This window comes from Arvicola amphibius, chromosome 9, assembly GCF_903992535.2.
Source record: "Arvicola amphibius chromosome 9, mArvAmp1.2, whole genome shotgun sequence".
In the NCBI taxonomy this organism is placed as follows: Eukaryota; Metazoa; Chordata; class Mammalia; order Rodentia; family Cricetidae; genus Arvicola; species Arvicola amphibius.
In genome coordinates this window covers 114,323,127-114,345,293 of record NC_052055.2, presented here as the reverse complement: position 1 = coordinate 114,345,293, position 22,167 = coordinate 114,323,127, and the positions used below count along the sequence as shown (strand labels likewise).

Here is a 22,167-nt window from a genome sequence, read left to right as displayed (position 1 = left end):
ATTTCCATCTCCTCCCTTCCTCCTATTTTTAATATGCAATATGGCATGGCATTTTTCTTAAGGCTTTGAAACATATAAAATGATAGAGAATTTCCCAAAAATCTTTATGTTAAATTTTCAAGAAAATTGCAGGAGATGTGATCCATACAATAATGTCACATTCAGGGGCTGACTTAGACTACTCTGCATAGGATGGAACATGTCTGCTTGAAGTGTTTGCAAATATGATAGAATACAGTGTGGCATTAGAGGATGACTGAATTGTTAAAGCATGTTTTTGTTAAATCCTCCAAAAAATAAAAAATAAAGTACTTTTTGTTGGGCTAACTTAAAATATAAATTTAAAATAATTTTAAGATTGGTCTATATGTAGAGATTATTTCACATTTTTCTGACATTCCTCCATAAAACTAAACATGTATTTTGACATTAATTCAATGGTCAGAGAAGACATTTTTCTATCAAGAATGTTATGCACTGAGATATTGTAATACCTAACTTTTTATATATTTATATTTAAAAAGCTATCAATATAATATTGGCATCACTCACAAACTGGTAGTATATTTTGAGTCTCTCTGTTTCTTGGATCAGAAATACAAGCTTTTATTCATTCATTTTTAAAACTATAACAAAATAAATTATAATGAGATAAGACAAAAACTGTCACATCAAAGTTGGAAAAGACAAAACAACAGAAGGAAAAAAGCCCAAGAGATGGCACAAGAATCAGAGACCCACTTGTTCACATACTCAGGAATCCCATAAAACCACTAAGCTGGAAGCCATAATATATACATAATATATACACAGAGACCTGTGCAGACCCTTGCACGCCCTGTGCGTGCTGCTTCTGCCAGAGGTTCAATTTTATGTTTGTAACAGAAAATGTTCTCCCCAAGCCTGCAGTATAAGCTACATGAGTCTCTGGCAAGGATAATGTGGTAAAAGTATCATTAGAAACTTCGTTCCTTTGGGAACTGAGATGAAGAGAATTTACTGCTCTTGCAGAGGACCAGAGTTCAGTTCCTGGCTGCTATGAGGTGGCTCATAATGGCCCGTGACTTCAGCTTCAAGGATCTGACACTTCAGATTTTTGTTGGCTTCTGCACCCACATGGTGCATGTCCATGTACTCAAGTACACATATATACACACTCACTCAATCAATCAATCAATATTTTTAAAAAGAAGTTTTGTTCCTTTTATGATTTTCAAATATATTAATTTGTAATGGACATGGCATGATCTCATCTGTAAATGCCCGTCCATCATGTGTCCATGGTATAGATTTAAATTTACATGAGGATTTAAAATACAAATCTGGGCTGGCAAGGCGGCTCAGCATGTAAAGGTACTTGTCACCTTTACATGACCAGAGTTCAATCACTGAGACCCACATGGTAGCAAAAGACAATTCATTTCTAACAGTTGCTCTTTGCATTCTATACATGTGCTGTGGTAAATGTGTGTGTGTGTGTGTGTGTGTGTGTCTGTGTATACACATAACTAACTAAATAAATGTAATAAAATACATATTTAGTTAAGTAAAGCTATAACTATAATGTAGTTCATTGAAGTTTTTAAATGTTTAAAAACATTTTAAAATAATATGATTACATCACTTACCCCCTTCCTTGACCTCAGTCTATCCCCTCCCATGTCACCTTCTTCCATTCCCTCCTTTGCTACTCCAACTTCCACTTAAATTGGTGGCCTCTTTGTTATTATTATTGCTATACCCATAGACACACAAATACATACATAAATAAATATAACCTGCTGAGTTCATTTGGTGTAGTGTGCAAGTGTGTGTGTGTGTGTGTGTGTGTGTGTGTGTGTAATTTCAGGTCTGACCACTTTTCATTCAATTCTTTATATTCAGAGCCATCAGACTTTCTTACAATGTTGATCTACTCTTAGTAAAATTTTAAAGAGACCAGCTATTAAACAAGAATATAATACTCTGTTTGCTGTTAATCTTAGCAGTGGCAGCATTGGGGCTCATTTAAATTCTTTTTTAAGCTAAAATCTTAATGATAACTTTACAGTTCTATTTAAGAGTGCTTAACTCACCTTTACACCAGAGGATAAGGCTACTTGTCAGGACTGATGTTATTTTTAATTGTAAAAAATGTTTCAAAATGTGTGTTTTTTTTCTAAAGGGTTTTCTGAGATCAAAATTTAATGAGGCAATGTAAAATAGGACTGGATTTTCTGTGTTTAGAGCATTGGGGCTTCTTAAAAAGATACTTCTGTTCTTATTAACATATACTAAAAGACTTAATTCTGACTCCTTAAGAAACTGAGTGTTAGCAGGGTAATTTGAGTATTTCAGAGTCAATCAAGAACTAAGCAGGCCAGAGACAACAGCTGGTAAGGTCAGTGGAAGGCAGTGGGGTTGGGGGTGGTAGTGCAGGGAAACAGTGAGTTATCTTGGGAGCAACCAATTTGGTTGACTGGTTGGAAGTGAGGGCTACAGAGAAAGTGAAGTTCAGGGGTGACTTTAGAGGAGGTCTGAGAATTTGCAGAGTGAAGATGCTCTTTAGCAAATGGGGTAAACACAGGAGGGTCCTTGTTTTCCTTGAGATGGGGGAAGTTAGCATCAAGTTCTCAGTCCAAGATAAATTAATTCAGGGATTCTATGGCAGTGCTGTGACGGCATCCTATAACTCCTTTGAAGAACAGAGCAGTGTTCCCCGTGTGTGTTGAAATGCTGCCGGCTGAACGGCTTTAACTGTCACTATGTTCAGGAATCAAATCTTCCAAAGGGAGTTGATTTACTTATGGTCAAGCTGCACCTTTTTCCTGTCTAATCCTTCCAACCGGCAGTTACCACCTCAAGCTCTGGCTTCAGCGGAGTCTGCTAAACAGAACTGACAGAGCGAAGACTCACCATCTCCCACATCCTGATACTCCTGCACCTCTCTCCCTCTCCCCCAAAAGATTGTCAAATGGTTCCTCCTGAGGGTCAGGAGAGATGCTCAGTAGTTAACAGCACTGACTGATCTTCCAGAGGATCTAGATTCAATTCCCAGCACAAACATGGCAGCTCACAACTGTCTGTAACTCTAGTTCCAGGAACCTGACCCCCTCTTCTGCCCTCCATGGACACCAGCATGTACTCAATGCACATAAAAACATCCAAAGCAAACACTCATACACATCAAATGTGTGAGTGCGTGCATGTGTGTGGTGTGTGTGTGTGTGCGCATATGTGTGAGTGTGTTTAGACTCCCCTGTAGGTTTTTTGAAAGGCCTTCATGATACATATCATTCCAGTGATCCTGTATCTCTTGGCTGGCTTTGCTAAAAAGCCAATTCAAATAAATGCTTACTTAGTATTCGGAGGGAAGCAGTGATCTTATACCCAGACATCAGGTCATATTTGACCCCTGAACTGGATGAATAAATTAGAAAATTTGAACACATAACAGATGACCTGATAACATTCAATGAACTTTGGTAACAAATGCAAACAGGAAAAGAAGTTTGAAAATTTAGCCTAAAGGTATTTCAAAAAAATTTAAAAAGGATTTATTTATGTATACATGTGTATGCAGGTGAGAGTTTATATGTATGACACACGTGTAGGTGCCTGTGGATGTGATAACGTGGCATTTGGTCCCCTGGAACTGGGGTTGCAAGTAGTTGTTAGCCTCCAATCTAGGTGATGGGAACCAAACCCAGATCCACTGCAAAATTAGTAAGTGATCCTAACTACAGAGGCATCTCTCCAGACCCCATTTTCATTTTTTAAATTCAAGAAAATGAGAAAGAACTATCAAAGTAGAGTTAAAGAAGGAATGAAGTAAAAGCATCCCTGGAGAATTGTATGCTGGAAGCCAACTAAATGCATTTTAATTTTTTGTGTGTATGAGAGTTCTGCTTGTGTGTGTGTCTATACACGATGCCTGGTCATGATGAAAGCTAAGTCGGGATATCATTTCCCCAGTTGCTGGGATTATAAATGGTTGTGAGCTGCCATGTGGGTTTTGGGATTGAACCTGTGTCCTCTAGTAGAGCAGCCAGTGTCCTTAACTGCTGCACCATCTCTCCAGCCTCCAAATATATTTTAACACAGAGAGATGATCACTTTTGACACTGCCTGCCGATAGTTGTGGTATGAAGAAGGATATGTTTGAGAATGGAATGGGCGTGGAGATTGTAAAATAGTCATTTGAATGAATTATTGTGATCAAAGTTCTGAGTAACACAGTGTCTGCAAGAATGAAAGGAAGGAGAAAACCAAGATGTCAGGTCATTTTGAGGACCAAATCTAAGACATTTTGCACATTTATCAGAAACCTAGAATCAAGAGGCTGCTCATCAAGTGCGAATTTTTTTTCTGTTGTTTTGCTTTTAATTGCAAGCTATGTAGGCCAATTTGAATACTGATAAAGTGAATTAGGTCAAGAAAGATATCCTTAAGTTGCTAAGAATGGATGATTCTGGATCATATAGCATGGTCTACAGTAGATATACACAGAAAACAGCAGCATGTAGACTGGGTCACTATCAAGGCTGAGACACTTAGAAGGGGTAGTGACTTGTCATTTGTACTGGGCTTTGCAAATTAAGTTGCTAGTCTCCACTGCTGAACGGTCCATTGCCATTGCCATTCTGTAATGTGCCTATGATGGATCAAGGTATGATAAGAAACTGAGAGTCATGCTTAGTAACATTTGAAGTCTTTTAATAGGAGTTTTGTATTGATTCTTCATAGTAGCTTGATGTTTGGATGTGCAGGCATGTGTACATTTGTGTGATTGCATGTAGAAGGCAGAGGACAATCTGGATATCATACCGAAGATACTGGCCACCATTTTTTTTTTTAAAAAGTGTTCCTCATTGGTCTGAATATCACTGAACAGATAGTACAGTCTGGTCAATAAGACTCAGATTCTCACATATCTACTTCCCAAGCTCTGGAATAAACAATGTGTACCACCATGCTGGCCCTTTATTTTAATATGAGGATTAAATTTGGGTCCTTCTGCTTGACAGGCAAGTACTTGCAGACAAAGCTATCTCTCTGACCCCCTAAAACAACTTTGAAATGTGGATTTTGCTAGTAATTCAATTAAATTCTTCCTTCGTCACAAAAGTTTTGAACCAGTTGAGATGTGGAGGGAACAGCGAAGGTAGGAATGTGGAGCATTTGGTGATTCAGAGGAAGAAATACAGCATAAGGAAAAGAGATGAGTAAGTCTGAGCTCTTGGGTGAGAGACTGTGAGAGTCATCCTTCATGTGTTTGACGAGAAGATGACGCAGGACAAATGCCAACGTAAACTTCCCCCTCTTCCCAACGAATTTTTATTGTTGGGCTCGATTCTAACCACAAATGACATCTACATTGACCTGTGCAAGAAGACACGGGAATGCTCTTCTATGCATAGTGGTATCAGAAAACACTGCTGTGAGTGCTGGGCTCAGTGCACATCTGTGATCCCCGCATCTGGGAAGATGAGAGGGGAGGATGATGAATTTGAAGCTAGTGTATAGAGCAAGATTGAGGTATCTCAATCTTCTGCAGTGTAAGATCCTCAAGTGGGGTGGTAGAAGAAGGAGGAAGAAAACGAAGAGAACAAATGAGGGAGAGAAGGAAAGAAACTTTTATCTTAGTTTATTTTTACAAAAGGACTCAAGAACATGGCTTTATCACTTGCTAACAATGAGTTTTTCCTAAACTACTAGTCCTCTTCAAGGGAAATTTTTTTTTTACTTGTTTCTATGGAAGCACCTGTTGTTAAATTGTAAGTCAGAAGCAGAAATAAGGATAAAATAATTTTCTCTCATTAAAAATAAGCATGTAGTTCACAGCTTGAGGAACAAGAGTCAGGGGCAATTAGGTAGGAAAAAGCTGTTGTTTTAGACATGCTAAATTCAGATTCGTTCCTGCAACATCCCTGGCATGTCAGAGTTCATGTCTATGAGCTCACTGTTGTCTAAGGAACATTTATTATGTGGGACTAAGTTATAACTGGGAAGAAGGAAGAACATATGAATAGAAAATATCTAAAAATGTGTTTTATTTCAGATACTATGGTTCTGCTAAAGGTGCACAGCAATAAAATAACTCCTAATGATGTTCTTCTATATCCATAGACCAGTGTCTCACTCAGCCATCATTGGAGAGGCTTCCTCTACTGGAGATAGGAATTAACACAAGAGAACCACAAGTGGATAATGTGCAGAGAGTGAGCAACCTCGGAACACTCAGTCCTAAATGGAATATTTTCATTAAACTCTGCCCTCAGGGCCCAGGGAGTTATGTGGGAGAGAAAGCAGAAAGATTACAAGAGCCAGAGGGAATGGCTGACTACAAGGATTCAGTGTCTTCTAGACACAACAGGACTAACATGCATATGAACGTAGAGAAACCATGTCAACAAGCACAGGGCCTTCACAAGTCCAAAGCAGATAGAGTCCTAGCACTGAGAGGGGGAAGTGGATAGGAACTCCCATCTCTAATCCAGAAGCCCTCTCTAATGAACACCTGCTTGCAAAGGAAGTGTTTTCCCTAACAAAGTATCACTGGGTATATAAACCACACTGAGTGTAGGTCACGGGCTCAGCAATAGATGACCAACACAAACTCAATGATATTTTCAAGTATATGTTTTGTCTCATGTTGCTTCACATTGGGGCATGTTTTTGTCTTACTGATGATCTCTTGCTTGTTATTATGGTTCTTGATCTCTTTTTCTCTTGGGTGTGTTTCTTGTGCTTTCTCTTCGCTTTCATTTTTCCTTTATTCTGGTTTGTTTATTTTATTTGCCTGTTTGTTTTCTTAAGAGAGAAAGAAAGAAGGCATGGGGTTAGTGGGGTGGGGAGTTGGGAGAGATGAGATGGGGAGGGAAGAAACCATAATAAGAATAAATGAAAATGTAGTGGCCATATAACTTTACTTACTTGGAGATGAAAATTTTTCTTGGGTAATTGATATCCCATAGTATTAAAAAAATCAAAATATTTCTTTTGAAACTTATACATACCAGATCATCTACTTAGAAAAGAAAATTTTCACTATGGATCTGTTTATTTTTGTAAGAAACAGACAACTGATATTATGAAACAGTCTCACTCTCCTACTTTCCCTCCTCCTCTGTCTCTCCTTCATGTTTCTCTCGTTCCTCCCTTTCTCTCACAACTATATCATCCGTCTATCTATCTGGTGTGGGAGGTCCTTCTGTCTGTGTGTTGCTTTCCTTGGTTAACAAATAAAGAAACTGCCTTGGCCTGTTGATAGGGCAGAACTTAGGTAGGCAGGGAGACAGAACTGAATGCTGGGAGAAGGAAGGGCAGAGTTAGAGATGCCATGGATCCGCAGCCAGAGGTAGACATGCTGAAACTTTGCTGGTAGACCACTACCTCATGGTGATATACAGATTAATAGAAATAGGTTAAATTAAGATGTAAGAGTTAGCCAATAAGAAGCCAGAGCTAATGGGCCAAGCAGTGATTTAATTAATACAATTTCTGTTTGGTTAGTTTGGGGCTAAGCTAGCCCAGCGGCTGGGACAAACAAACAGCTCTCTCCTTGAAACATCTATCTATCTATCTATCTATCTATCTATCTATCTATCTATCTATCTATCTATCTATCATTTTTAGCTGTCATCTATCTATATATATATATAAAATCATCAGTTATCAAGCATATCATCATCATCTCTCATCTATCGGTCGTCTATCACTTATCTACCAACCATTCATCAATCACCTATCAATCATGTATTTGTCATCTATGTATTCATCTACCTCTTTTTCTACCTATCAATTTATTCATTTATCATTTGTCTATCATCCACCTATCATCTAAACTATTAACCTATAATCAATCAGTTATCAGTCAGTCCATCTATCTACACCTATCTCTATTTTATACAAACTACAATTTATGCTTGAAATTAGGTGACCAGTATCAGTATTTAGCATATATCAGTTGCATCTTCTTTACTCCTGACATTCTTTTGAGACAATGCTAATGATGAGTCATTCCAAATCTGAAATTTAGTACTAACAAAGGTGCACAAATGATTTTTCTAACACACTAATTTAAAATAAAGTAAAATCAGTGAGCTTGCCCCTCTACAAATATAGGGGTATCACGGTAGCCTTCCAACTGGGATAAATGGCACCGGTTATTTATGGGGAAATGGCATCTTCAAACCTGATCTTCAGCTTTCATCAGTACAGTAATACATGAAGGAACTTGAATGCTCAGAGAAGAGAAAATATTAAAGAAATGCACCCAACAATACTGTCAGTTACTTAGTGCACACCTGCACCCGGTGCACAGTGTTCATGAATCATAAACTCAAGTGTCACCTTTGGGCAAAAGTACATTCTATTGTGTAAGGAATATTTATCAAACAAAAGGGGAGAAAATGAAAGAAGAGAGCAAGAACCTGAAACTTCCAGAGCATTTCAAATGTCAGCAAAACAAATTAGCACCTCTGACGGGCTCTGAGCTGCAGCGGGGCGCGTGTAGGACAGCTTGCGTTTAATTCAAACTGTTATGGGAAAGAATCAATTCTGTAGTGAGGTCAAGGCAGCAGGACGTTTTCTTTAAGATTAAAAATAATACTGCCTCCAGGTATGTGGGCTAAATTCCACAGCATCTTGAAACTATTGTTAAAGACTTTAAATATGGATAAAGATGAATGGAAAACCCGCTACAAGTCCACATAGCAACTCTGGAAGGAAGAAAACCCAACCTACCCCATGCTAACCCCAATTAGCATCAGAAAGTGAGAAACCAGAGGTCTGAGGGTAGTTTCCTTCTCTGGCATCCCATCTCTACAGCAAATTAATATGCACACCAAGAGGAAACTACACCAAACACCCTTAGGCAGAATGAAAAGGACAAACTGAAAAATAGGCATGGGTCTGGAACGAGGATCATTGATGTCCCTAGATTTTAGGTAAAACAGATTTTCCTGTCCCGAAGCAAATCCCTTACCACCCCAGGCTTTTCCTTTTCTTTTTATGTTGGGTGGCATTGCACCTATGAAGAAAGGGTGAGGACAGAGAGTTGCAGGCACCATTGTGCCTTGTCTTGCAAGATGTTGGAGGAGTAATTTGATGGATACTTTTCAACTTAGAGGTCACTAGTTTAAACTGTGTCTCAGTGGATTTCGAACAAAAGAGGTTGGCGGTCTACAAAAAACCCTTGATGGTGACACTCTTGCTCCTTCTTATCCAGTCTGCCACCACAATTGTGTTCCTCCTTTGTTTCTTCCAGCAACACAAAGGAGAATTGAAATGTCATTGCAAGTATTTTTTTCCCAGACTTTGTGCCAAAGAAATGTGAGATATGAGAAAGGCAAACTCGATTCATCTTGGATGTCCAGCTAGTGTTATTCTCCTATAATAAGGTTTCTAGATCTTCCTCAGATTTATTGACATTAAAACCAGGCTACTTTATAAGTCAAAGTTATGACTTATCTCATACAAGTTATATTACAAAAGGGAACATTGTTAGGGAAGATTTCATTATAACCTATGGATAATTTCTTGACCTGAGTGTTAAAAATTTAAGATTTATTATGTTTTCCATTTCCTTTTGTTTTGCTAAATAATTCCTTATGGATGTAAGTTTTGTTTTATTATTTCATTTCAGTGAATGCAAATTAACATTTTATCTCCCATTCTATACCTTTATAATATATGGATAGGTGTTTGGTCTAGCTGAAGAAATGCTATATTTTCTTTAACTCACCTATTAGTATTTTTGACATTTTATTATTACTGATACTTTTACTTGTGAGTAATTTTATTACTCACACATTCTATTAATAATTAAATAATAAAAAGGGAAACTTTAGACTTGAGGAAGAAAAGCAGTAAAATAGATATTAAAGGAAAACTTCAGACGTGTTTGGGAATGCCAACAAAATTCTGGCATCTGAGTAGCCAAAGGATGACCCTGCCATAGAAAGTGTGGGGGTCAGAGGGCATAAGAACATAAGAACATAAGAACTTTGAGCAAAACCTAGCTGTGTCCTGTTTCACCATAGTCAAGAGTACAAGTTGAGGCTGGGATTCTCCTCAGCATATTATTTTAATAAATGTCTTTTTACTTAAAGTGCAGCATCCTGAATATTTATATCATAAACTGGGCCATTTCCAAACAGCATAAAGACAGATAATGTCTGTCCTATGAACAGGTAAAGTAATATGATTAATTTTCATCTTTTTAGAGAAAATTATTAATATTTGTGGGCATTAAAATTGTGATGTATATTATGACATTTTCAACACAACATACAAACATATACACATGCATAAACGCAGAGACACATAAACATAGATACCACACATACACACGCATATACTTACACAGACACGTGTTGACATACACATTCATACACATATTGACACATACACACAAACATAAACTCACTAACACACATGCAAACACATACACATACAGACATATACACACATGCACATACACTAACACAAATACACACACACACACACACACACACACACCTAACCATATAACTACACTTTGCTCAGACTGACCCTCTTTGTACCCTTCACTAAAGAACACCTTCTACTTTAATGTCACATAGAGACAGAGATTAGTAAGATACATTTATATCTGGTTTGCCTATGAGAGAAAAAATATTTCACCCTTTTCCTTCTCTTGAGCCCCCTTCTTTATACACCAACTCCTCTTCATATAGTCCTTTCCGATACCATAGCCATGACTGTGTAAACCCCAGAGATAATTATTGACATCATGACGCTCCCTATTCAGTCAAAGGTTTACCTGTAGTGGCTCAGTCTGCCTTGGTCTGTGACATGTTAATACTGAAAACCAAGCTATTCTTTTACAAGAATATTCTCTGCCAGGAACCTTGAGCTGGACATAGAAGCATCATCTCAAAGCACCCTTTTCATATAAATGAACACACTGAAACACAGTCATCAAATCAGATCTGTGGCCATAGGGCCAAAACGAAGTTTGCCTCAGACTTTGAATGCCGCCGTAAGCCTGAGTATAAGATTGTTCCCCCTGGTATGACATTGCAGCCGAAACAAGCCCAGCTGGGGAAGCCAGGACGATGGTCAGCTGTACTCCTCAGCTGCAAAGTACTAGCTACTCAAACACACACTGCCTATCCCTTCATTGTCTCCCGTGAGCATCGCGACCAACTCCTGCCAGTCTGTGTGAGGTTTTCAACTGTGCAAACCGTGAAACAGATCAGTTGCCGACCAGATCATCCCCACCCCGCATCCACTTGCTACTTGCCTCTGGCCCTTCACCCGAAAGAAATGTCATTCACCAGAACATAATTAGGTGTGCAAGGGCTTCCACCCCACACCATATACACTCACGGGTTATCACACGGGGGCATTGGGGACATATTACACACACGAGCACACATATTCGTATCCTAGGCACACCTGTAGATTTAATAAAACAGCGCCGATCCTCATGGCTTCGCTGACTTCCAGGCTGTACATCAGCTGCGGGAAGCGGGGAGGGCTCTGGTTGTTGGGAGGCAGCACCTCGATGTACACCGTGCAGATGGAGTGCCTGCCCGAGAAAAGGGAACAGGGCGTTTAATGACCCCCACTACACCAAAACTTTGAAGGCAGGTTTTATTTGTTTGCTGTGTTTATAGGACAAGAAATTTCAACTTTTACAGAAAGCAGTAAAATCATAAAAGAATAAAACAGTAAAAGTTACCTGCCAAAATATAACACCTTTGTGAAATTAGTGTAGTAAAAGAAAAAAGATTTGTCTCCGGAGGCCAGCCTGGTCTACAAGAGCTAGTTCCAGGACAGGCTCTAAAAAAGCTGCAGAGAAACCCTGTCTCGAAAAACCAAAAAAAAAAAAAAAAAAAAAAAAAAAAAGATTTGTCTCCAGTACCTGTTCCTACTACTTAGACGAATAGTGTAAGTTAAAAACAGTGGCTGGCTGCAAAAGAGAGGTAACAAATTGACTTGCCTCAACTGATGTCCTATTTTTAATCCTATTTTTAATAGCAAAGCAAACAAACAAACAAAATCTTTGTGTAAACACTTGGCAATAAAACTTGTCCTTCAGGTTCTCTTCCAATTAAACCAGATGAAGGAGTATTGAGTAATTCAACACATAGCTACACAGCTACACATATGAACACACATGTGCCTATGTGCATACACCCTTATACACACACACACACAATCAGAGAGAGAGAGAGAGAGAGAGAGAGAGAGAGAGAGAGAGAGAGAGAACAAAGAAAGAAACAAGGGGCTGTATTTTATTAGTGTTGTCTTGAACATCTAACATTAATCACTTACTGTGAAATTTTTTTTTTTTGGTTGAATGTCAAATCATGGAGTAATCCTAGGGTGAATGGGTGAATTCGTGGTAATAAACCTGAAAATGTTTTAAATTCTTGAAAATAAAATGAAAAACTGAAAATTACTTTTATTTAAAGCCCATAATGACGGAGAATTTTTATGAAGGGAATGCAGTTCCTTCATTATCGTGAGTAAAATTTTTACTATTTTCACGTCGATTCTTTTAGCATCTTTGAACACTGGATTTTTAGACAATGAAAGCTGAAGAATCAAGGTTTTTGAGGCTGATACTGCTTTATAAAGAGAAATACTGACAAAGTAGATAAATGGAACACATGAATTTTTAGACAATGAAAGCTGAAGAATCAAGGTTTTTGAGGCTGATACTGCTTTATAAAGAGAAATACTGACAAAATAGATAAATGGAACACATGAATTTGCAGATCTGGTCCTTTACCAAGACCATTTTATATTTTTTAGTAATTTTTAGTATTTTATAGGAACATACTCTGCTTCCTGAAATGTAGGTTTCATGCACTATTTTTTAATAATATTTATTTATTTGTTTATTATGTATACAGTATTCTTTCTGCAGGCCAGAAGAGGGCACCAGGCCTCATTACAGATGGTTGTGAGCCACCATGTGGTTGCTGGGAATTGAACTCAGGACCTTTGGAAGAGCAGGCAATGCTCTTAACCGTTGAGCCATCTCTCCAGCCCTCATGCACTATTTTTTAAATTATCTTTTTAAATTTAAATTTAAAATGTTTTAGTGGTAATTCCTGTGTAGGGACTAGAATTTTCTTATTTTTTTAAAACAGTAAAACCAACCAACCAACCAAACAAAAACCCTTTATAATGTACTCCAATGACACATTTTTCTGGGATTAACCAATCTGTTTTGTTTTTCTTTTCAAAAGCTTTAAGCGCCGACTGCAAGCGCTGGGAGCTGACTGGCAGCTTGTCCATCCATAGCGCGCATGGGTACGAGTTGCTGAGTTCTGTGCAGACAGATCACACGCACTGTTAAACATTTCTATTAAACTGGGCTCACTTTAACACATGTATTACTTCTATTTATTGTGATACGGTTACAAAGTAAACTCATTTTAAGTTAAAATACGTCAGAGTTTTACAATCAGTTCAAGTGTCTGAAGTCATTATCTCTGTCTTATATTTTGTGAAAGTGCCCTCACAAAAATGAGTACATTTTTTTCTCATCGAGATAAATTCAGCTGGAGATATAAATAAAAGAGTCAATAATTAAAATTTAGCCTTTAAGGGTACATTAAGATGAGCTAAAACAGGAGGTCTCAGCTTGTGGGTCATGACCCCTTTGACAAACCTCTAGAACCACAAATAGATTATGATTCACAACAGTGACAAAATTACAGTTATGAAGTAGCAATGAAAATGATTTTACGGTTAGGGGTCAACACAACACGAGGAACTGTATTAAAGGGTCACAGCATTAGGTAGGTTGAGAATCACTGAGTTAAAGTAATAACAAATCATTTTTCACAAGCCTGTAAGTCTTCCTACAAAAGCCGAGTAACAGACGACTACAGATTTTCTTTCCTGTTGGTTTTTTTTGTTTGGGTTTTTGTTTGTTTGTTTTGTTTTATTGTTTTTGTTTTTAAGACAGGGTTTCTCTGTTGCCCTGGCTATCCTGGAACTAGCTCTGTTGACTAGGCTGACCTGAAACTCAGAGGTCTGCCTGCCAGTGCCTCCTGAGTACAGGAATCAAGGCGAGTCTCAGAAATTGGTAACTGCTGTTGGTTTTGTTTGTTTTGTTTTTTTGAGACAGGGTAGCTGTTATTTGTTTGTGAGAACAAGTCTGACTACTTCACCCAGGCTGGCCCAGAACTTTCGTCTTTGTTGGTCTTGAGTTAATGGGAGTCTGTCTCAACCTCTAGCACGTTGGTATTATGTTCGTAAACCACCATCACTAGACCAATTGTCAGATTTTGTAGCTGGATAATGCTTTACTGGGTTATTGTTGGTCCCCCCTCCCCATGTGACCTTGGGCAGAGACAGAGGACAATTCTGGTCCAGCATGACTGTCTTTTCCCCTTTTCTTTCTCCAGTCCTTTCTAACCATAATTCAGGGATTTGGATTGCTAGTCATGCTCACAACACCTCCGCGGGATTTATCTCTCAGGCTTGTTTTGGGAGGATCATATTTCAGTCCGTACTTCTTTCATCCGTCCTATCTTGGCACTCTGCTGTGGCGTGTTTAATAAGTACCAGTCTTTTTGAGGGTTACTGCTTTTAAAAATGAGATCTCCTCTTTATCCCTGATGTCAGCATAGTGTCATAGGAAGCATGCCTAAAATTGAATGCCTATAGCATTAACAGTAAAAGGATGTCTTGATGCTGTAATAAACAGCAATCATTCAACAGCACAGTCTAAGCACCCAGCAAAACAGGGCAGTTGCTAGGTAAATAATAACCCTTTATGTGAGTATTTCATATTCACATTTATAGCCAGCCCTAACTGCATAAAACCAAGCTTCTTTCTATTCATATTTTATTTTGGTAATAGGGCAAGTATGATGCAAATAATTTTCCATTTCAAAAAATGATAATCATGAGGCCTTATTATTCTTATTCTGTTGACTAAAAGGTCAAAGCAGAACAAAAGAGGTAATGAATTTCTAACGCAGTTTTATGACCGAAAAAGTCATGTTGAATCACCGAATTTGACTAGCTTGGATTATAATTTTAAATAATTGCAGAACAAGTGACTGAATTAAAGTTACTGAGCTCATTAACAACTGCGGATAAATAAAAGAGCTCTTGAATTCCTCCGGTCTCATAAGAACATATTCTATAAAGTATATTGGAGAGGTTTTCTTTATTTATCTGATGGCTGTGAGTATGAAAGGTCCTTGGTTTGTTACAAAAGATGATGTCTTATTCGGAACCCTAAAGTATGTGAAGTCTTGGATTCAGACTATGAAATTCCACTATTTAATCAGTTATGCCGTAACTGAAACTTCATCCATGATGAAGTATATGTTTGTGGTAAGGGATAAATAAAATATTAATAAAGAAAAGCCAGAAAGAGGAACCTAATGCACTTTGACTTTGGAAACACCATAATTTAAAAAGATAAACTAGCCCAACTTTGTGTCACTATGATAATAATTTACATGATTGTGCTTATGCAATTATGGCTTCTTGTTTCTATGCTAAAGGTGGCTGGTATTTATAGTACTTTCTTTGCAAGATTTTAAGCAGAGAAGTCACAGTGGGTTTTCCTTTATCCCCTCCCCATTAGGAACTTGCTACAAAAATCTATTTTTATAGTTCGCTGCTTATGGAGTTCATTCTGCTATCTTGGCAGAAAATACAGACATCTCCAGAAGCAGAAACTTCTTATTTCTGTCCAACACAGGCGAACACTTATCAGAAGATGGGAGCAGAGTTTTCAGAGGCAACACACAAGGCTTCCCAGACAGAGGGAAAGTTCATGCAGCCAAAGGAATAAAGAGAAAACAGTAAATGTTGCACAGTCTGAGAGGAGAAGTTGCGGACACTGGAGTGTATGGTCATTCAGTACCATCAAGTCTGAACTTCATCTCGATGGTGGGACAGGCAATACATGGAAAGCAGGCCACCGACATTTCCCATCGTGTCTGCACCTATGTGTGTAGTTCCACCTCACTTTACTTTCTTTTACCACTTTAGCTTACTTTCATTTCCAGTATTTTCCCCAGAAGACAAGGAAATTTGGGAACCCAGTATTTTTTTTTTCTTTTTCAAAACAGAAGATTCTTTGTCATGTCTTTATTACTATGTACAATTATTTTAAAGAACATATATTCACAGTGGAAAAATTTCTGCTGGAGAACACTGCTTAGTCATGGGTTAATTAGGTACTAAGTTAGATTCCATGACACACACACACAAAAAATAAGAACATAAGAGGATACCATATCATGTATCAATCATTTTATGGTCATTTTTTATGAGGAGCTGTTGGGATTAGAACTGTTTTCATATCTGCTGGTAGTAATAATTCATTCCAGGATTTAATGATATTTACTCAACTTCATTAAACTAAATAAATATATTAACTAACAGACACCACTAGAGTAAATGATGCTTTAATCTTAGGACTTCTTTTAATCCTTTAACTTATATCTGCAGTTTTGCTCTTATCAAAGCCCTGTAACAAAAAATAAAAAATAAAAAAAGACAAAACCTAAGAATCCAGCAAAGAATTTCTACTGGTGTCACTCTGAACTTCTGGACACTTCCCTAGGACTGGGGCGACAGAAACCTGAAGTCATTTTATATGGGGCATGAGAATCCGAATGCCTCCAATTCTGATTTTTGCTGCCAAGCGTTTCCCTGTCATTACTTAACGACATGCATATTCCACTGTGGCTGGTGGTTATACTCTTATTCTGGTAACTTTCAAGTATCATCTTCCTTTCAAAGGAAACACTGAGAGCAAAGCCTTCCAAGTCCTTAGCTCACTTACCAACTTGATTTGAAGACTTAAATTCCCCACAGAAACAGTGGATATCATTACCCAGCAGCAAGCATTATAGCATCCTCACAGGTAGAGAGGGCATGTGTGAATTTTATTCTTTGCTGGCCCCAAGTGATGTCTGAAGAGTATGTTGGTGATACAGTGGTGAGCACCACTGTCTTCCATGTGATGTCTGATGACAGATTATAAGGCAATCTTTTCGCATCCAACCCATTTTAAAAAAATAAAAAGGAAATTGTTGTTTGTTTCTAGACAGGGTTTCTCTGCAGCTTCGGAGCTTGTCCTGGAACTAGCTCTTGTAGACCAGGCTGGCCTCGAACTCACAGAGATCTGCCCATCTCTGCCTCCCGAGTGCTGGGATTAAAGACATGTACCACCACCACTTGGTGGGAAACTGTTGTCATCGAGAGGACAGGCACTCCCTTTTGAAGACGACACTTTGCTTGAATGCCATTTTACCTGAGTAAAATTCTTTTACTGAACTAGCTTGCTTGGGAAGAGTTGAACAATCTACACAAAGGAGAGGAACAAGCTGAGAAATCTTTGCTATTACTCATTAACCATAGTAGGAACCTCACTCCGAGGTTTGCTCTCTGCATTTTCAGTTGATCACGGTCAATTGTGGTCCCAAGGTAATAAAAGAAAACAACTGGAATAAAGAATTGCTAAGTTTTAAATTGTGTATTATTCTGAGTAGCACAGTGAAGTCGGCTTCTCCCCTCTCTTTTCTATCTTGACAATGAATCAGCCATTCTCCCTTTAACCCTGATGCCCATACATCCTCCCATATAAACATCCTCCCATACATCCTCCAATTCACGTAACAGCTGTCTGTTGGCAGCTTTTTTTTTTTCATGGGCAGCCCATATATGGGGGTTCTATTAAACTTGCTCATGTTGGGTTTAATGGTTTAAGTTGATGAGGATGACTGATCAGGTGTCTTTCTCAAAAAGGCACCAGATCTCATTACAGATGGTTGTGAGCCACCATGTGATTGCTGGGGATTGAACTCAGGACCTTTTGAAGAGCAGGCAGTGCTCTTCACCTCTGAGTCATCTCTCCAGCCCTTTTATTTAAAAAGGACTCCCAAGTATAAGTATGTGATGCTGGCAATGTTGTCCTATTACATTGCTATAATAATTGACTTTCATCATGAATGTTACTTGATTACAGTTCCTCATTTATAAAGTATATTAAAATATGAGAGCACAGTTAGAAAACAGCATACATGCATGCAAAGTCAACGCTTCAATAATCCCGTTTGTGAGTGATGTCCTGGTTGCTCACTGGAGGTGAGCCTATTACTCACAAAGAAGGGAGCAACACCGCAATTCATGGGGTGATTTAAAACTCTTACATCATAGTAAATATAACATATCGACACATGTAATCAGGCCAGAATTATTCAGTACAACGATGCCTTCAACTGAGAAAAATAAGTATTATAAAATAAACTGAAGAATATAAAGGCCTTTTATGAAAGTTTAGCTGAAAATAACACACGGTGACCTTTTTATTGTAGCCCCTTTTAATATTGATAGTGAACAAATATAATACTTTTTCTAAAGACTCTGGGTCCTACTGGGAGTCACCTTCTCTCTGCAGGCGGGGCGTTGTCTGAGGCCTGCACTGTCAGTGCGTAAGTCCGTCCCACGATCAGCTCCACTCCTGGTGCAATGCTCACCAGACCCGTAGTCCTGTTGATGACGAAGTCTCCCTGGGCACCCACCAGGATTTCATAAGAGATCTCCCCATTAGAGCCTTCATCAGCGTCTACTGCCGTCAGCTGGGATCGAAAAAGCACAACACAAACCGGTTAGGATTCAGCCTCTCACTGCCTTGCCGCTTCCCCAAACACAAGGAGCTGATTTCAAAGCTGAAGATGCTATAGAGTGTGTTTGGTGTGCAAATGTGTCCACTGCTTTTGTGGTTTGCTGTGACACCAAGTCACTGCAGGAACCGGGATTGTTGTTTTGTCCCTTGGAACCGTGTTCAGAACAGTTTTTCAATATTGAAGACTGTCTTTATTCTAATTTAATAAAAGGATAAAGGGAAGAAAGCCTTAACATAAAATTTAAGAAGTTATTCTTTTATCTTATCTCTCATTCTTTACATATGAACACATATCGCTACAGTCTGAGACCAGGACAAAATAAAAGGGCTAAGTCGGCTTTGTTTCCACTGTGCTTCTGTTGATTGGTTTTCCCATCCCGTGTTCTCCTGCCCCATAACCTCTTCCCACTGGCTTATGAAGGACTGATAAAGCCCACACTACAAAAACCATTTTCTTCTAAGAAAAGAGAATTGTTTTTCAGAGCTACAGAGATAGTGGCACACAGGCAAACTATAATATACACAAATTCAAAACCACTTGTAGACAACTGGCGCTTATTGCTTATGAGAGGAGAATGACTATTTTTTAATCCCATAAAGCAATAGTTGTTTATTATATTAAACAAGGTTCCTCCACTTCTTGACAGATGTACATTTACAAAAGAGAGAAGGGATAACCCTTGCAGGAGATGTTACTAATATGCAGTTCACAGGCTTTCAAACAATCCTGTATTCACCCAGAGCAGTCTATGAAGGGAATAAGAATATGACCTCCTTTTACCTGGGAAAAAAATTTGTCTTTTGGATATGTACAGCACATTCCTTGACCAGCCATTGTGCCTCTTCTCCTGTCACTTTTCCACATGCTCTGCCAATACCTGTCACTCTGAAGTCCCAGATCTTCAAAGTTCTTTTGGGACTTTGGTGACCCCGGTGCATACTGTTTGAGAAAATGCACATGGTGCGCATTTGCCTTGGGACTTCCAATGCAGGCCGCTGGGAGGCAGTGTTAACAGACGACCCCCCTTTAATAGCACCAGGAAATGCAAACAAATTCCTCGCATGCCCATTTACAGCTGCCTAAGGAGACCTGCGGCACATGTTGTAATTCCGGTTCTATTTTATAAGGGACTGGAGAGAAGGCTCAGTGCTTAAGAGCAGTTGCCACTCTTCCCGAAGACCTGGGTTCAAGTCACAGCACCCACGTGATGGCGAATCACTAGCTGTAATTCTAGTGCCAGGGATCTGTTGCATGTACCAGTCATGCAAATGGTGGACATACAGCATGCAAGGAAAACACTCATACACATAAAAATCTATTTCATAACCATGGCTTGTGTGTGTGTGTGTGTGTGTGTGTGTGTGTGTGTGGTGTAGATTAGAGGACAACTTTGAGTAATTCGTTTTCTCCTTCTATCTCGTGGGTTCCAGGATAAAATCCAGGCTGTCAAGCTTGACTGAAAGTGCCTTGACCCATACTGGTCCATCCATCTTGCTGGCCCTCTCATTGTATTTTTAATTATTCACTGCGCTTGGAGTGGTGATGGGCACAGAAATAGCAGCAACAAAAATAGCGAAGACAAAAGGAAAGTTAGAGACTGGTATTAAGGATGCTTCATCCAGAGATTGGTATTTTAGGTAGACAGATGTGCCTGCCACGGGGAAGATATTTCCTGAAATGATTCCGGGACTCGCGTAGGCAAAGGAGAAGGGAGCTATTTGTAGAAACAGTCAAATGAACGATGTGTATTTGGAGAGACCTGGTCTTGTCATCCAAAGTCGTGATCTTCAGTGTGAGGATAAAATTAGAGCATTAGAGGGTGGGGACTGAGGAGGAAATATCAGTTTTGATTATAGTAAATCACTTATACAAAATGTCTTAGGAAATCTTAATTAAAACTTAGCTCAAAGTGGATTCAATATTAACATTTTTCTAGGGAATTAAATTGGCTAAAGAGATTTAATGATAAATGGCAGTGCATCCGTTTATGAAGAGGAGCTGGGAGTGTGCTTTGGGGACACAGGAATTATGGATGGTCTTATTTAACATTTTTATAAATGAGGTTGGAAGGGAGGCACGGAGAGATGATAATTAAATTGAGGATGGCACCCATGTGGGAGGAGCTATAAATACCAGACAGGGCTACAGAACACAGGTGGTAAGAAGTTACCCAAATCTGCAGTCAGCTTACCACAGAGGAGCTAACCTACTCTGCCAACACCACAACTAACCCCACAGAAGCTTGCCATCTGAGGAAAGTCTGACAAGTGAACAGAGGGATGGATCTATGTTTAAGAGACTTAAAGAGTTTCAAATAATCTCGGCCTTCTCATTTCCTTAGTTTTGAGTTGTAAGATAACTCAGAACTGACATCATTTTTGCACATTAGCAAACATTTTTTTTTAAAAGAAATTATCGGTAGTTTAGGGTTAGATTGGTTTGACTTCCCCAATAGTATTACTACTGGACTACCTCTCTGAGTGCCCAATTAATAGCAACATCCTCCTGCATAAAACTGAAAATGCAACACATTTCTTTTAAATTCTCGGCAAAGGTTTGCTGTGGGGCTCTACATTGTGAGATTGGGCAGAAGTAGAGATGACACCTTGACAGCTAAGGTGCTCACTGCCATGACAATATAAGTGACTTCTGTTCAAAGTCATTAGGTGAGGGTGCGTGAAACACATTTCTATTATGGGGTGGGGAGAGCTGCCTCATAAATGAGAAGATGTGGGGAAGACTGAGTGTAGGAGGACAGACACTAGTGTAAGATCTCTGATGGAATAAAAGCCAAACCTGTTATTTTAATACTTGAAATAATTATAACAACGTCATGATGAATTTGGAATGATTTATCTCCTTTCCATATTGAGTTACAGTTCTTTCCATGAAGTTTAAGCATGCCCTCTCATAATTCTGTCCTGCTATTTTTAAAATCTATGTATTCCAGGGATTCCCAACCTGATTTGAGCATTGATGCTATGTTTTCCTGGGCATCCTGGGTTAGCTATAATCAGAGGCTCCATTTTTCAGTGAGTAGTTTATCAGTCCCCAATCCATTTCTGTGTGACGTTGACACTCGGCTCCTATAAGGCACTGTACTGAGGCTGAAGCCTGGATTTGGGAACATTTCTGCTGGTCCTGTCTACCCTGAGCTGAGACAAGCTTCCACACAGAGAAAGCAGGTCCAGGAATTAAAGCAAGTGTCATTGACTGATACTGATGGCCTCATAACAGTTATGTCCAAGGTTGAATGGTACTCGAATGTCTTGATACATGAATCAAAACTCTACCTTCAAGAAAGCTAATTGAATTAGAGAGTTGCCACATTATGAAAAGCAATTCTAAATTATATAGGAAAAGAGTTTTGTAACTGGTTATGAGGCACACTAGCTTGCGAAATAAGTTAGCCATATGGTACTCTTTCTTCTTCTTGGTTTGTGCTGGGCACACCCTCTCACCCCATAATGCATATGGCACCCTTGCTCCCTAACCATGCACTATGCACACACATGCGTCT

At 38.9% G+C, this 22,167-nt stretch overlaps 1 protein-coding gene across 12 annotated transcripts in view; it reads right to left on the bottom strand.

Annotated features, from left to right (window-relative positions):
* The window catches only part of Pcdh15 (protocadherin related 15), a 535,963-nt gene that overhangs the window by 219,080 nt on the left and 294,716 nt on the right, over positions 1-22,167 (bottom strand). For 11 of the 12 annotated variants that reach the window (XM_038341596.1, XM_038341597.1, XM_038341595.1 and 8 more), the window contains 2 exons: positions 18,406-18,599; positions 11,425-11,557 (listed from right to left, as the gene is read on the bottom strand). In XM_038341596.1, coding sequence (XP_038197524.1) covers positions 11,425-11,557; positions 18,406-18,599 — 327 coding nt within the window. The remainder of the gene's footprint in view (positions 1-11,424; positions 11,558-18,405; positions 18,600-22,167) is intronic. The other variant, XM_038341593.1, reaches the window with a different exon arrangement.